Source organism: Lagopus leucura, unplaced genomic scaffold, assembly GCF_019238085.1.
Source record: "Lagopus leucura isolate 7727_CA_CO unplaced genomic scaffold, USGS_WTPT01 Super-Scaffold_73, whole genome shotgun sequence".
Classification (NCBI taxonomy): Eukaryota; Metazoa; Chordata; class Aves; order Galliformes; family Phasianidae; genus Lagopus; species Lagopus leucura.
Genome location: NW_024962252.1, coordinates 46,420,137 through 46,437,550, shown reverse-complemented (window position 1 = coordinate 46,437,550; position 17,414 = coordinate 46,420,137). Strand labels below are relative to the sequence as shown.

The window sequence follows — 17,414 nt, the reverse complement described above, 5'->3', positions numbered from 1 at the left end:
AGACCTATTCTTCCTACTCCTGATGCTAAAATCAAACAATTTCAGTCTATTTCTGAAGTAAAATTTTTCAGCTGTCAGTGGATCTCTCCCTAATAGTGTAATATGTACACTACTTCAACATAAGCCAAGTTCAACTGTGGAAAAGCTGTACTAAGGCCATCACTGATGTTAGTTATCAACCTGATTTTTGTGCTTTGTCAGCAGAAGAAAGTTTTATTGCAATAGAGCATGAACATGAAAAATACTCTACAAAATAATTGCTCTCTAGGAAAAAATTGTGTAGGGCTATGCATACTTATATTCTGAAATAGCATGTTTTATTTGTGAAGGATTTTTGAAATCTCTTTTACCAAGCACCTGTCACCCACCCAGCACAATTTGGGTGAATTTCAAGGGTTAAAATAAGAGATGTGTCATTTGCTGAGGCAAAAATCCGATGTGTCTATGACAATAACTAGTAGACAACAGCAGTATCTAGCTTGTGGTGTCTTGCCAGCTCTTCCGTTCGTTGGTTTTGCAGCTGAGCAGCAATTTGTGAAAGTGTGGGGGATTTGGTTTTATTATGGAGTTTCGTATCAGGCATACGTTATGACAGATGTTGAAACTTATTTCTATTTACAGAGTCACAATAGGGCTGTTCTTTAAGTCCTTATCAAATAACCAAATGTTCATGCTTATCAGCATTAATGTGGAAATGTTAACGCTACATTACGTTCAAGTGACAGGCAGTCATAGAAGTAGATTTTGCACAATGGAGTCATGTAGCACGTCACTCAAAATTTTTGTAGAATCTTCAGAAATGAGTTGAATGTTGGGAGCAAATATTTGTATGGAAATCTATGAAATCTACGTACCATCGGAATTAAAAAATTGATGGTATAAATTACAATTCACTTAGTTAAATCAGTAAAGAAAAAAATGGTTTTACATTTTATTCTGTTTTCTTTGAACGTATTAGGTAATATGCAAACTTAGCCTTTATGGAGCGAATAGAATTGTGATTTATTACATTATAAAATCTTGTTAAAATTAAGTTGGTGTAACTTCTGCATAAGATAGTTTTCTCTTGAAATCTGTAATTGAACCAAAGGATTATTTATGTGATGTGTGGAATGCATTGAGAGAAACCTTTAAGTAAAGAGAATCCTAATTATTTCTTGTTCTGTGATAAAGTGCTTCTGAAAGCTAATTTCTCTGTGTCATCTCTAACACATTGTCATCTGCTGGTGAGAGCCACAAAATAGAAATTGACTGGAGGTGTTGAGCTAGAAAAAGTAGAAAAACTTTTAACATATTGAGAAACCAAGCTTATATTAGAAATTGCTTATGGAAAGAAAAAAGTTCACTTTCAGCAAATCAGCATATTTTTACTTTTTTTGGAAGCTGCTTAGTGTTTTGACTATGAAATTATTTCTTCTGGCTTTTTTGGCTTGTTTTTACATGTCTTTCCTGTTGCCCAGGGCATGCCTGTCGTGAAAGTTGTTTGGTTTCTAGCATTAAGTACTCAGATATTTCTTTTTTGATGATTGCTTTTTAAATTAATTTATCGCCTTTGTTCTTTTGCCTTTAGAGCTTATTTTGTCTTACAAGACCTTCTGACTGGTATCAGCTTGCCAATATGACCTTAGCTGAATCTGCAATTCTTTTTATCAAGAACTTCTTAAAAAGATATTTCAGCTGCTTTGGTGATGCTTTCCTTCATTATTTTTTCTAATCTATCTTTATACTTTATTACTTTGCTTTCATAGATGCAAATTGGAAGGACTTGGTTCATAGCTGGTTTCTTTAGCGTAGCTCCTAGAATTAACTTGTCTGAACACTGATGTAGATACACTGCTTACAGTACGCCACTGTCCTCCAGGAATGTAATGAAGATAAGCCTTGTACCAAATGAAATCTGTTCTTCCATTCATTTTAGTTTGGTACTCTTGCTGTGGTGTTTTGTGGTCTTTGGTTTTGCAAAAATTAAACTGTTCTCAATTCCAACATCAGCATCTCTGCTGTCTGATCTGAGATTTAAAAACTTTAAGCAGCGTTAGTGCTCTAGTGTTAAAAGCTTTGATACCAGGCACTCTCCAAACCTGTTTTTATTTTTTTGAATGTGGAACTAGAAAAGTTGCATAAGGAAAAACATTAACCTCCATTGAAAGGGTATTAAAAAATCCTTTAACTTTCAGTCTAATGAATGAAATTGGTTAAGCCTACAAACTCCATAATAACACAATAGATCAGTTTTGTATACTGTTACTTAAAAGTAAAAAATATCCAAAGCTACTTATCTCTAGGAAACTTAGGAAGTATATGAAGGTATCAAGTTCTGGACTGCATTAAAATAAGGGGTGGCCAGCAGAGAGAGGGGAGGTGATTGTCCCCTTCTTCTCAGCTCTTGTGAGGCCCCATCTAGAGTACTGCGTCCAGACCTGGGGCCTGTTGTTCAGGAAGGATGTGGAGCTCTTGGAGCGTGTCCAGAAGAGGGTCACTAAGATGATCAGAGGGCTGGAGCACCTCTCCAGTGAGGAAAGGCTGATGGAACTGGGCTTGTTTAGCTTGGAGAAGAGACGGCCCCAGGGAGATCTCATTGTGGCCTTCCAGTTCTTGAAGGGAGCATATAAACAGGAGGGAGAAGGGGGGTGGATAGTGATAGGACAAGGGGGAATGGTTTCAAACTGAGAAAGGGGAGGTTTAGGTTAGATATTAGGAGGAAGTTTTTCACACGGAGGGTGGTGATGCACTGGAACAGGTTGCCCAAGGAGGTTGTGGATGCCCCATCCCTGGAGGCATTCAAGGCCAGGCTGGATGTGGCTCTGGGCAGCCTCGTCTGGTGGTTGGTGACCCTGCACGTAGCAGGGGGTTGAAACTGGATGATCATTGTGGTCCTTTTCAACCCAGGCCATTCTATGATCATATTGTGAGGAAATACTACACTAAAGGAAATGAATTATGTGTACATAGTATATGCATATATGGAGAATGTGAGCAAATTATTACGTTATTTTAACCTTAGGAATATCACAGCTCTTAAAGATAACATCCACGTATCCTCAGATTCTTAATAGATAACTGTGAATGACTGCAGAGGAGGAAAGAGGAAGAAGCTATTGTTTGACTAGTTTGGGAGTGGCATGACTTAAAAGAACTTTCATAGGTTCTGAACTGTTAGTAACGTTCAGCTACCTTTTATTATTTCCATCATTGTGAGTTAAGTTCACTCATAGGAATAGCAGCTTGGGACAGAGGTTTGTGAAAACATGAGGATGAAGGATGTCTAGCAGAGTTTGTCAAAAGTCACTGAATTGTTGTACTTCCTTGATATGGAAAACATGCGTGGCCATAGCATCATAAATTCATGTTTAATAGTGTAATATTTGTGAGATGTAATGGTAGTTTAATTTTAACTTGAGTGAGCAGACTGCTGTAATGCTTGAGATTAGGAAACTACATGATCTAGGGAACATTTTTTTTTATTTTTTAGCGTAATACAAATTATCTCATTTTGACCAACTCCTTTCCTGATAATTGACATCTTTGAGTGCAGGTGCAAGTTCTCAGACTTTTAGGGTGATGTACATGTTCCTCTTGCTTAGATGAAGTGAAAATAGGCTTTTTCTTTCTTCTATATTACCTTAGGTAGTTGCAAGGAAACTTCTTAAATAGATTTTGGATCTGTGATAGTTTTATTCAGATTTTCTTCTGTAAATTTAATGTGGGTTTTAGTACAGGAGTAGCAGTTTAAATAAAAAGAAATGCTAACTGAACAATGGCTGCTAGTTAGAAGGAAATGAAGATCATTCTGTGTTTGTTTACTGCATTCAGCCAGCAGTCTAATTAAATATTTACAACAAAAAGCATTTAAAGGATGCCAGCACTGACCGCATTTTATGCACGTATGAACAACTGAAATGTATTGGAGTTGACATACGGGTTCTATGGTTACTTAGTTTGCTTATATAAAATAAATCTGTGTTGCCTTAGTGTACAGTTAAGGCAATGTTTTCACCCCGAGTAAAGAAAGGTATGATTGAATTTGATATGGAGTAGGTGTTTAATTGTTGTTGGGTTTTATTTGCAAATCTTTATTTTTTGACTGCTGTGATGCATAGCCTAGCATTTGAATAAACCTAAGTGGTCTGCCTAAAGTAAGAACATCTTTTCTTTAGGAAAAGAAAAATAAGAATGAAATAATTTTGCGTGTTTTGCAAACTTTGCTCCAGATTCGATGTAATGTTTTCATGTGAGCTATCTCTAAGCCAGAAATGTACCTTGTGAGATCAGTCACCAGCACAGACTTTCAGGTCTGGTTTCCTTGACTCCAGTTCTTCCATCTTGCTGAGAAGGGGGAGTGTGACAGCAGCTGGGAGCACCAGGCACCTGGCAGCTGGCTGGGGTCAGCCCACCACTCTTGATTGTTACTAAGCTGAAGGGCCTGCTGTAGAGAAAAGTGGCTACTGCAAACTTCTGGGGAAATAGTTACCTGTATTTCTGAAGGGTAAAATCTGTGAAAGTACCAACCAGCCTTGAGGTTGTCAGCTCCCATTTTTCAAAAATGACTTGGACTTGTATAATCCCCTGATGCTTTGTAACACTTCAGCTACAAATTGTGCTTGTTTCATAATTGTATCTTTTGAAAAATTTCTGATCTTCAAGACTGCAAGGTCTGCTGAACAGTGCAGTCTTTAATTAAGTAGGGGTTTGGATTCTTGGGGAATAAAACAACGCCTTCACTATTTGCTCTGCGCATACCGTTTTCTCTGCCCTCCCAGCCTTAACATTTAGCACAGCGCCATGGAGCTGCAGTGAGAGGCACACTTGAGGAGCACTGTGAGCGCTCTGTCACTGTCTGCAGCATACAATCACTTCAGTGTCACCAGGGCCTACACAGAGGCAGTTGATGGCGTTTCTTTGGAATTGTAGTAGTGTATGGCATCTACTGAAATCTGTAGGATAAGCAAATGCAGAAATTCCTTTCAGCTGCCAGGCCTCTGAAAATGCCATGTTGTGGCCTCGCTGGTAAATGCCACAAATAGCTGAACAGTCATGTAGGTTCAAAAGGCAAAGCTGCATGCCGTTCATGTTCAAATGTTCCACCAACAGGCTGTATTTTAACTGCGGAAAGAAATTCTGATCTTCCCTACTCTTGATTGTTTATTGTAAGCCAAGTGATCTAAAATGTTTTGCTTCTCGTAGGCTGCTATCTCCAGTACAATTCTTTTCCCCTAAAACCTGGTGCGCAGAAACAGGATGTGGGCCAGTCACTACTGGCAATAGGAAGACACGGGGTGACCCTGTTTACATTTCCATTTTCTAGTATGGAAATAACAAATAAAACTTCAGGACTAACTGCAATTTACTTAAGCTGTAATTCTTCAGAGCTGTAAAAAGCAGATGTTTTATAAGTAAACTTAAATTATATCTTTCGTTACCATTATAAAATATCAGGCTGCAATATTGAAATTAACATAAAATGAAAATGATTTTCTTTTTCTTTTTTTATTTTTAATTCCAGAGATTTGTTTGTTCTTGAGAATAAACTTCTCTAAGATCTTGTTTTTGAGTATTTAATGGATTTTTTGGGTAAGGAGAGTTAGATAAAAGGCAGCCCTCTTCATTTATTTTCTTCTCAAAATCTCTATACCGTTGTTAGTTATGCTCTGCTTTTTCTTGTATCTTGTTTCTACTAGTTTGATCACCTACTTTTATTGGACTACTCCGTTTTTTTGTTTCTTGAAGACAATGAAGGATTTTGGTTTTCATAAAACCATAGAATGGCTTGGTTTGGAAGGGACCTTAAATACCATTCAGTTCCAATCCCCTCCACCATTCCTGTCCAGCCTGTCTTTGAACACCTTCAGGGATGGGATCCACAACTTCTCTGGGTGACATATTCCAGTGGCTCGACACCTTCGTATTACAGAACTTCTTCATGATATTTGATTTTTCCCTTTTCCATTTAAAAGTGTTATATGTTTTCTTGGGGTTTATATATGATTCAGAAAAGTCATTGAGATATAATACAAAAATGCTAGAAATGCACAAATTAACTAAAATTAACACATTGGAAAGCTTCTTGATATTTAGAAGATATTAACGTAGAAAAAGTTGTCTCACATGAAGTCTTTGCTTATTTAAAAAAAATGAAGATCAAGAAAAACTATCTTAAGAACTATTTAGCAACAACTAAATGTGATAAATAATTAGAATAAGAAACGGTACTTAATTTTCCTTGTACTTGCAAGTCAACTTTGACAGTGAGTTGGAAAAGAATGGAAATTTTACAGTGATATTTATAGTTTTGAAAATATTATAAAGTTTTTATCTTAAGAAAGCTTACAGCGTTCTAACCTATTTTACAGGTATTTTAAGTTGTCCTGACTAATTGTATCTCTTTATTCAGCCTGTTTTATCGATGTTCATAAAATCAAGCATTTACTAATAGTACTTTTTATTTTATTTTATTTTTCCAGAAAAGAGCAAAAGGACAAATTCTATTTGACAAAGTGTGTGAACATCTCAATTTACTGGAAAAGGACTATTTTGGGCTGTTGTTTTATGAGAATTCAGATCAGAAGGTAAGGCTGTATTAGAGTTTTGTTTTTCCTCGACGTTGCTACTGACTGCAGTAGCTCAGTAAGGGATACAATATTAAATATATACCTTTACAAACATTTGAGCAAACCATTTTTAAACTGTCAATTTTAGTCCACTGTAAATTTGTGTCAAGTACAAGATAGTCTGTGTATGTTAATGAAGTTTCTATTTTTTACTTTGAAGTGGTAAATTTAAACAATTCCTGGGCTTTATTTTGTTATAATAAAATATTTTACCATCCGTGCCAGAGAAGATAGGAAAATGCTTTGCATTAACAGCCTGACAAACCTGCCAGAGTTTTGAAGACTTTCATTTGTTAGCCTTTTTAAAAAACAGATACACATGATGATAAAATAATAAAAAAAACAAAAACAAAAACCTGATCTTCTGCTTGCCTTTCCAAGAATTTCACTGCTGCTTCTCATGTATACTTAATAATGCTCTGACAAATAATATAAAGGATATCTTGGCCCAGGGTTCAAAATGCTAGGCCTTTTAGTTACTTTTCATAGAATGAGAGAGTGAGTTGAGTTGGAAGAGACCTTAAATATCGTCTAGTTCCAACCCTTCTGCTATGGGTAGTATTGCCAACCACTGGACCAGGCTGCCCAAGGCTCAATCCAACCTGGCCTTTGAATGCCTCCAAGGATGGGGCATCCACAGCTTCTCTGGGTGAACTGATACTATGAGTAAAAATTTCTCATAGTATCTTATCTATATCTCCCCTCTATTAGTTTAAAACCATTCTCCCTTGTCCTGTCACTATCTGCCCAAGTAAAAAGTCAGTCTCTCTCCTGTTTATAAAGTCCTTTTAAGTACTGGAAGGCCCTGATGATGTCTTTCTGAAGCCTTCTCTCCAGGCTGAACAAGCCTAGCTCTCTCAGTCTTTCTACATTGGAGAGATGCTCCAACCTTCTGAGCATCTCTGTGGCCAACCTCTGGAGCCACTCCAACAGTTCCACATCTTTCTTGTGGAGGCCTCAGGCCTGGATGCAGTACTCCAGATAGGACCTCAGGAGGGCCAGTCAAAACATCAAAAAAATTTTCACTTGAAAAGATGAGACTGGAGCTAGTCTGTCTCCAATACTGTGTGCTAGTTTCAGTAATGAAGAGGTGTTTTGACATCAATATGTTCAAATAGGTTATCTTAAGTTCCTTTTGGTAACATGTTTTCTTTCATCTTTTTATGCTTGTTTTTGGTGAGCACATTTAGATTGATGAGTTGAGGAACATCTTAGATCAGCTGTTGGCATTCATTCCACTAATTACTAAGAGCCAATTTAGCTTTTCCCTGCATCTGAATATTTGTGGTTAGTAATGCACCAGCTGTTACTCTGTCCACAAACTAAAATATACCTGCAGTCATCTTTTCCATCATAAAGAACAGACTAATAATTGGAAATTGAAATGGGAAAAATGTAATTCTTTTAATCTTAATCTCTGTTTTCATGGCAGGAAGTATCATTACATGAGTGTTAATTAGTTCAAGTGAAGCTGTTGTTTGCTTTTTTATTTTTATTACTTTTCATTAATTCTCATTTAATTTTTGTGTTTGAAATGAAATCTAATTTAGTGATCTGAATAAATCTGAGAACTTCAAAAACATAGTTGTTTTCTGGACTTGCTTGCTGTGGAGGTTTTCTGTAAAGCATTGAACAAAACACTCGGGTCCTCTGTGTTAATGATTTCTGTGTATAAACTATTTTTACTTGGATATTGTATTTTTTGTTACTGATTTTTAAGCCCTTTATAGAAATGAGTTTTTTCAGTGTGACAACAAATAGTACCTCACTCGATCCTCTGAGCAATACCATAGCATCATTTATTTTTTGTTGTAATCACTTACAGTCCCTTTGTGTTACTCAGTATTCTTGGAAATATATGAATATATGAAATGTATTTCAAAAAACGAATTTTAACCCCTAGCTTCAGTATGAATCGGCACTTAAGTGCTTACAGTCTCTTGTAGGTTGCACAGTCTGTACTGCATCATGTGCCTCAGTCGTATAGGTTTTTTATTTTCATTGCTATTGTCACTCAAGTTACCAAACTTAAAGCTGTCACGTTTGTACAACGCAAATTATTGCATGTTCTAGTCCTACTTATGGTATAAATACATCCTGACAATATGAAATGCAGTTACTGCAGTGTCGTAAGTCAGAATTCCTAGTTGTGTGCTGAGAGATTTGTCATTCTCCCCCCCACTCCCAAACCAATTGATGTTTCTTTCATGTCTGTAGATTTGAAATAGTACAGCCTTACAGAATGGAATCAGTAAGATAGGTGCACTTTTGTTTTTAAAGGATCTTAGGATTTTCACACATCTCATCATCCTTTCATTCTTCCCCCCCCAAAAAAAATATTAGCATCTATATTTATTTAATAGGAGGGGGTGGTGATGCTGATGAGTTCTGTTCACCAATATCTGCCACAGAAAGCTTGGAGACTTGGAATTTTCACTGGTTTTAGCCTTCTCTATTTCACCTCTCTGTATTAAAATCAAGTTTGAAGTCTTTTTTTCATTTCAATACTCAATCTTTCTGATACATTTTCCTGTTATGAATATTTCCTCTTGAGATTAAAATGCCACAGATCTCCATCCCTGTCAGTACTAAATACTGAATGATGTGTTTTTTTTCTCATTCTTGTGTAGTCATCACAGCCACCCATTTAGGAGCCAGCTGTTGAACTAGACAGCAGCTGTGGGGTGTGGAAACTCAATGCCAGACACTCTTTTGAATTAGAGCTGCTCCCTAATGCAACATCAGGGTACCATTGGAGGAAGAGTTCCATTAACTTTCCTCTATGGGTGTTCTGTGCAGCTGGCAGAGATGTTATGTTTTCAAATCATACTGATTTTGTTAGCCTTAATAGACATGTTAAAGCTATTTAGATAAAGTTACTCATTAACAATTTTTTTTCATGACTTTATAAACATTAAATTTATTGGTCTAATGTGTATTTCATTGCATTACGCCCCCCAAAATTTCATGAATGCTCCATTCACACTGTAAGCAGGCTGCAGAAGCGTTAGAAAGCTTGCGCTCTTATGTTGTGGGCACCAGCTGGAAATGCTGCTTTTCTGAATTTGGACAAAATACTTTTGTACTGTTAGAGAATGTTTTGTTGTTCTTTGACAATTCATTATTTTGTCTTATCTGTAACCTTACCATTCACAAACAAATAGTTTTTTGCCTACTGGAGCAATGTAGTATACATACGCTTTGTCTTTTGTATTGAAAGACAGACCTGCCTATTCTGTGTTAAGGGGTGTATTTCAGGGGAGATTTTTTCCATGGTGTTTGTTTTATCCCTAACAAAAGGCACAGATGCAAACCAAAAACAAACAAAAACAAAATCCCTGTAATTATGCTTGTAAATGGAAAACAAACATTGATTTTATCTGATGGAACAAAGGAAAGTTGACAAAGTTTGCTTCCAATAAACCTGAGACTTCAAAAATCAGAAAATGAACTAAATTTATTTAAAGAAATTATTATTCTTCTGATTTTTCAGCACATTCTGTTTTGTGTTTTTTTCTTCCTCTCAGCCATAATGAAAGGTGAAATGTTGACACAGACATATATGCATATATCCTAGTTTTCTGCTGTAATTATGCCACACTATATAATTTATATTTATATTGCTTAATTTATAGTATACTTTGTGTTAAGAATTCATGGTACTTTTTAATTTTATTTATAATTTGATGAAAAATTGGGAATGGAATTAACAGCAAAATTGAAAATTTAGCATGATAATTGTAGCTGAAATTAATTTCAGCTAAAATTATTCTAAGACTTCTAATGTATTTCAAGGCTTTTCTTTGTCAAGATTCTTCCAACAGGTAGTATTTTTTTGTGATTTAAGCAGAATAAGTGTTATGCAGATTTTTTTTTAGGAGCGTTTTATATGCTTGCCTTCACAACAGTGTTGTGGACTGTGCATCTCTGAAAGAATTGTAATTGTTACAAAATGCAGATGTTGTGCACTTCCTAAAACTGAATGAATATGGAATTATCTTTGTATTTTAATTGCAGCTTAAGAATTGATTAAAAAGGTTTTTCTTGCATTTATTTGTAAATAGTATTTGTCTAATGTAGATGCTCAGCATCAATGACAGAACTAGCTTGGATCAAGGTCATTTGCAACAAGATTATTAGTATTTTGGGTTGTATACACAGAAGGCCACATCCTGTAGCAGCAGAGATCTACAATAAGGATTTGCAGTAGAGTAAAAGTGTAGTGTAGTTTACATTCTTCATAGAGAACCATAAAAGGATGATATAACATGCTTTGTTTGTTTGAAATAGACTTATTTTTTTAGTGGTAAAGTCTGTTTAAAAGGACCCTACGGTATTGTAAAACAGTTGTTGGGGTCTACAGTGTGGCATCAAAGACTGAAAGTTGACTCATATTGTACCCAAGACTCGGTACTTAGGTAGGTTAGGCAAGCAGTGTTGATAGAGCTGCATCTTTAGAAATGTTAGTGCTGGTGCTTAGGTCCCATCTGATCTTGAGGCTGCTACTGTCTGTAGTGGGCTACTGAAGTGTAAATGCTCTCCAGAGAAGAAGGCTCCATAATGTCTCTAGGCAGCTTGTTGTTGATATGAACAACTGACTTGATGTGCATTGTCTAAAATAGAGCCAGGCATCTAGTTTTGAACGTTGCCACTGTGTCAGTGTTAAAATCATGCATGTTCATAGAGAACTTTGTTTTGGGGAAACTCAGAAACTTGAGTCATTTTTCAAAGCACCTTTGAATATTATCAGAGCTAGAATGTATGCTCTTTAAGAAAAATGATGGGAATAATAAATCTTCAGATATCAAGAGAAAAATCTTGTCTTAAATAGCTCTATACAGGTGTGCAGGGACAGGCATGTAGGGATTACATAACTTTTCCTGAGAAGTCTACTTATATCAATAAAATGAGAGAAAACGGCATTTGTCAAATGTAATTTGCTAGACAACCTCTACCTTAAGAATATCCACTTACCATAAATAGTCTAAAGCAATTAGACAACCATGAAGGGAATGGCGTTACACAGTTTCATTTATGTACAAGGGTGGGGAGGCTTGCTACCAAATTACAACTTCAGTTTTAGGATTGTCTGGGAAATTTTAAAGAGAACAGATGTTGGAACGATACAAAACTTAATTGCATTGTATGAAATTGTATGGAATTACTTCTTCCTCTTGCTGATAGATGATTTTAAATGCTGTTTATTATGTTATTATTTTTCCAGAACTGGCTAGATTCTTCAAAGGAAATTAAGAGACAAATTCGAAGTAAGTACTTCTGTATTTGGATGTTATGCTCCCATTTTTTTGCTCACAGAAACACTTTCTGAACTCAGTAGTATGGATGTTGCTTAGAGTGCTGTAAGAATTTGTCTGATAATGATGGATTCAGCCTTAGAACAGAAACCAAGGCTTCTGCGTCTGTCTGCTATCCAAGGAGTGAAACAGACTTGTGCTGTAGAAGTTAATCATTATACTGGCTGCTGACCCAAACTCTTCTGTTTTATATTTGACTAATCAGTTGATATTTTTGCATCTCAAAACAGTGAACGTTATTCAAAGGTTGCTGCTATTTGAGCTATGAGGTGGAGAATGTTATCTTCCAAAATAGTCATATTTGTTGCTATAGGGCTCTTTAACTTCAAAGACCCAACAGAAGAATATGAAACTACAAAAAAATATGTCTTACAGAAAGCATGTATTTGTTTTCAAACCTGGCCAGTCCAATGTTGGCTTTTTTTTTTTGTTGACAATTTTGGAACTTCTGAGTACTCTTTACAACGTGTTTCAGATTGAATGCCTGTGAGAAGTCTATTTCCCATACTCAAGATAGAATCAGAGAATCATAGAATGTCTTAGGTTGAAAGGGACCTTAACAATCATCTAGTTCTAACCCCTATACAATGGGTGATGTATTTTCCTCTGTTCCCATAAAGTTCGGTCAAGTATTTCAATAGCCCTGTAACTTTTACAGTAGACAGTAAATTCAGGAAATACTCTTCCTGACTTTAAATGTCTCAAAATAACTACTAAAAAGGGTTAGAACAGCTCTTAATGAATTTCTTCTTGTTGCATTACATATTTATGACCAACATGATTTCCTTTTATTTTTTATTATTATTCAGTGGAAACGTTCTTTTGTTAGAGGCTGAAGGTGGGGAGATAATGCTAATTTTATGAGGAAGTAATGATAATAAAATGTGCCTACTCTTCCAACTCAACAAGAATATAAGTTACTTAAGAAACTGACTTTGATCTATTTTGAGGTGTTTGACCCAGTTGGAACACTTATTATTAAGAAAAGCAGTATGTTAATTAAACCTTTTGATAATCATTACAAATGGATGAAATCCCTTATGTTAAGGAAGGCATGTGTTTTTATTTTCAGTGAAGAAATGAAAGTTGCAGAAGTTTCAGTGGAGAACTATTTTAATTTAATATTCTGTTTAAATCTACTAATATGGTTATATAAGTAGAAGCCATCTAGAATTATTTTTTAAAGGAAAAAAAAAATTATGTATAGTAACTTCTTATTCTGAAGAAATGTCAGGTCTTCAGTAAAAACCTATTATTTGTGTGCTGAAGAATGTTTTGTTAGATTTTAATATTTCAAAAAAGAATGAAGACATTGATGCTTTGTGTTCTTGTCTTCAGTAGTGATCTGCTTTCTATAGATCCTGCTAATGTCACAATTCAGAAATGTAAGAAATGGCCTGCAATTATTTTGGATGCACTACATAACATTTTTTAATACTATCTAATATGTACTCCAAAACTACTTTAAGGGAATACGATTTTTCATACAGCATGAAGAGATATGCTCTTATGTAGGAGATCAAGTCCAGTCTCAAATTAGGCATCTCAATTGGATTTTTTTTCTCTGGTCTGTAGTACTTCAGAGTTGAGAGGCATGGTGTATAAGGTAAACAACCAAAGTTGCTTATTCTGATTTGCAAGTAATTAACATACTGGTTTATTCTTTATAATCAAGGTATTAAAATTTCCAGATATCTGAATGTCCTGCAAAAGCAATTTTTTCTTCCCAGCTAGGTGGGTATAAAGGAAGGAAGGCTTTTTGTGGGGTTTTTTTTTTTTTTTTCTCAGTTTTAGTTATAATTAGGAATAGGTATTTTACATATTAAAAATATTCAATTATAATATATTTAAAATACACAAATTGCTACCTGTCTTCTTACAGTTGTGAAGGTGACAGAAAAACTTGTCTGGCTTCAATCAACCTGAGCTCTTCAGGAATTTTTTTAAAAACTCCTTTAATTGTGAAAAAACTCAAATTAATCCAGTTAGTTCAGGTGGGATAATTACATTTCTGTCACTGTCTTGAAAAGTGGTACATCCAAAGTGGATTCAGGCTTTTGCAAAATTCAGACTTCGGCTCTTGGATATAGTAAAGGGACAAAGAGTAGCTGCTTTTGGAAAAAATAAATCCTAAATTTTACAGAGGGTATGATGTTTACAGTTACATAAAATTTAATGTGAGAATTTCTGCGCAAGACATTGTACGTGCAGTGTGTAAATAACATTACATTCAGTTTTGAGTTTTTCTTGACTCAGTCTCACAATTGAATGAGTAAGCTACATAAAGCGGTTTTCATCATGGTATTGTGACTGAAGATCAGTTGTTTGTCAGCAGTAGAGTTTAGATGTGAATGTATAAATTGTATGTTCTAGGAAACTTATTTGCTCATTTGTGTAGTTGAAGTATGTGAAAGTGAGTTATAGATCCGCTTATCTCTCCCTCCATACAAATTTTGAAAATGTCACTGATGTGTGTCCTGCTTTTGCTGCAGCTATAATTCACGATTTTTGAAATGAAAGTTAAAATTGTATGTAGTGTTGAATAGTTGTTTAAGTCCAAGGCACTGTTATATCAATTAATTCTTTTAAACTTGCTGCACTATTAGTATTTTTTACTGTGAAAATTTTAAGTTCTACTAATGAAATATAAAAAAATCATATTGCATATCATGTGTTGTATATCTGATAAGGCATAGAGAGCATTTGGAAATGCTGAGGGCAGAGGAGACTGGTGTGGGTTTTTTGTGCAATCTCACCTTGTATACCATATGTTTTAACTATTGAAATTAAGCATTACTATTTTTGTCATGAGGATACTTTTTTAACAGTAAAGATTCTAGAAACTCATGGCAGTACCCGTAGTGTAATTAATCTGTTCTAATTTTGCTTAAACGTGTCCACCTAAGTTAACAGCAGTTGTTTTCTGAAGAAGTGGATGCTTCTTCAGAAGGAGGTGAGCAATTGCATTCTGAAATAGGTGCCTGAGAGGTAAACCTCTTGGCTATAAAGGGAGACAGTAGTGTCTTACATAGATGATTAAATTTCAAGATTGAATGGAATCATGTCCACTAACATCAAAAGAGATAACAGTTATTGTGACAGAAAAGATGCTTCCTTTTCCTAAAAAGGAATGATTGGCTGATGGAGGGAAGGCAGTAGACTTAATTTACTTGTTCACTGTTTCAATTTAATTAGTGAGGGGAGTGAGGAAAACTAATTCTCTGGAAGTGGATTAGAGCAAATACAGTAATACACCTGTTAAGGCAGCTGGTGGCAAATCATGGGCTATACATTTAAATCTTTCTTTTTATTCATGCTTAAGTCTGTTTACAGCATCTTTATCATTAATGGGCATCCACTCATTCAGACTGGGGAACTTAAAAATGGCCAGACATAATACTGACCTTGAGACATGTATAACCAGTAATTAAGGTATACCATGGAGTAGTGGACTTTGGGCATTCTTGGTTCTATGGTATATTCTGCAGATAAGACTAAACATCTCAACTTCTCAGGATCAAAGATAAGAAGGAATAATGATATGATTAAATATGTGTACTTTCAAATTGCACAGTAGACCAAATAGTGATAAATTAATAAATAGAATTCTGACAGAATTGTGTAGTGCAAATTTAGAATTTTGCAACACTGTGTATTACAGTATTTAAGGATTTTCCAATTTGTACATTAAGTGCTACAGGAAATTATAGTTTATTAAGGAAAAGACTAGGATTTTAATATACAGCTCTAGCTGTTGGATTTTATTGCTAGCAAAACATATAGCAAGTTCAGGTAAAATATATATGCCTAAAACGACTCTGTATATGTGTGTATATATATATATGTGTGTGTGTATATGTATGTATATATATATAAACATGGTCAGTTGTATGTGTAAGGTCACTTTATTTTATACCCAACTCTTTTATGTAAATAAGTATATACATGTGAAATTCATAGTTAATACAGATCTACCAGAATTTAGCATTGAAGAGAAAGAAACACTTCTGCTAAAGGAAGAGCTGTCCTGTGGAAGTGTTCCTTTACTCCTCTTAGTTATAAAAATGATTTTGCAGTTTACAGTTGGGTTTATGAGCTGGATCTTGGTCCAGAAAGGACTGGCTGCACTCTATTTTTGTTTGTGCAGCTTTGAAAATGTGGGCTGGTTACAGATCTTCCCTATTGCTTTTCTTAACTTCATGGAGCATTTTTTATCTCTCTGTGAACAATGCACCAGTCCTAATTGCACAGTATACTAAAAATTGTTATCTGAGGCGCAGAGAGGAGTGGGCAGGCTCTTCAGAGGCATCTGGACAGACTGGATCACTGGGCTGAGGACAGTGGGATGAAGTTTAAGATAACCGATCTGTCCTGCACTTTGGCTACAACTCCAAGCACCACTGCAGTCTTGGGGCAGAGTTAGCTGGAAGACTGCATGGAAGAAATGGATCTGGGGGGCGTTTGTTGGTGCTCGACTGAACATGAGCCAGCAGTGTGACCAGGCGGCCAAGAAGGCCAATGGCATCCTGGCTTGTATCAGAAATAGTGTTGCCAGTAGGAGCAGGGAGGGTTCCCCTGTACTCTCAGCTCTGGTGAGGCTGCGTCTTGAGTGCTGTGTTCAGTTTTGGACTCCTCACAACAAAAAAGACATTGAGACCCTGGAGCATGTCCAGGGAGGGTTAACAAAGCTGGTGAGGGGTCTGAAGCAGATGTCATATGGGGAGCTGCTTGAGGGAACTGGGATTGTTTAGTCTGGAGAGGAGTGTCAGGGGAGACCTTATTGCTCTCTACAATGACCTGAAAGGAGACTGTGGCATGGTGGGTGTCAGCCTCTTCTCCCACAGTAGGACCAGCAATAGGACCAGCTGTGCCAGGGGTTGTTTGGGATAAATGTTAGGAAAAACTTATCAGAAATGCTGGTAAGTGTTGGAACAGACTCTGCCATGGGAGGGATGTGGGTTAGTGGACATGGTGATGAGTTGGTGGTTGGACTAGATGATCTTAGAGATCTTTTCTGACCTTTATGGTTCTATGAGTAAATGCTATAAAACGTGTTTTACTGGAATAAAAACTCACTGATTTAGAAGTTTGAATGAGATGAATCATGTTAATTGTATGTTGCTAGCTGGTTAGTTATATTGCACTCTTTTTCTCTAAGAATGTGCCTAAAGTTTCCGCAGAAGCATTTTTGAGGTATCAAGCTGTCTAGAAATTTTTTTGACATTTCTATAGTTTATATTATTAAGACAGAGTTTTGTCGGAGACAAATTGCTTAATATCATTTTAAATACCCTTTATTTTTATATTGGCTATCAATTCACAGTGTTAGTAATAGCATACATTGTTGTGTGAAGACAATTATGTGTGTGTGCCTCTGTGGTGTGATGATCTGATTATAAACAGTATGCTGTATTGAGAACTAGAAATATAGGTTGTGTGTGTTGTAGTATACTTGCTGGTCTATATTTTGAGGATAAGTGTGTTTTCAGTA

The 17,414-nt window shown here is 35.8% G+C and overlaps 1 protein-coding gene across 1 annotated transcript in view; it reads left to right on the top strand.

The window, feature by feature from the left end:
• Window positions 1–17,414, top strand: part of EPB41L2 (erythrocyte membrane protein band 4.1 like 2) — a 103,709-nt gene that overhangs the window by 49,196 nt on the left and 37,099 nt on the right. The window contains exons 5-6 of the mRNA XM_042895288.1: window positions 6,462–6,566; window positions 11,833–11,875. Coding sequence (XP_042751222.1) covers window positions 6,462–6,566; window positions 11,833–11,875 — 148 coding nt within the window. The remainder of the gene's footprint in view (window positions 1–6,461; window positions 6,567–11,832; window positions 11,876–17,414) is intronic.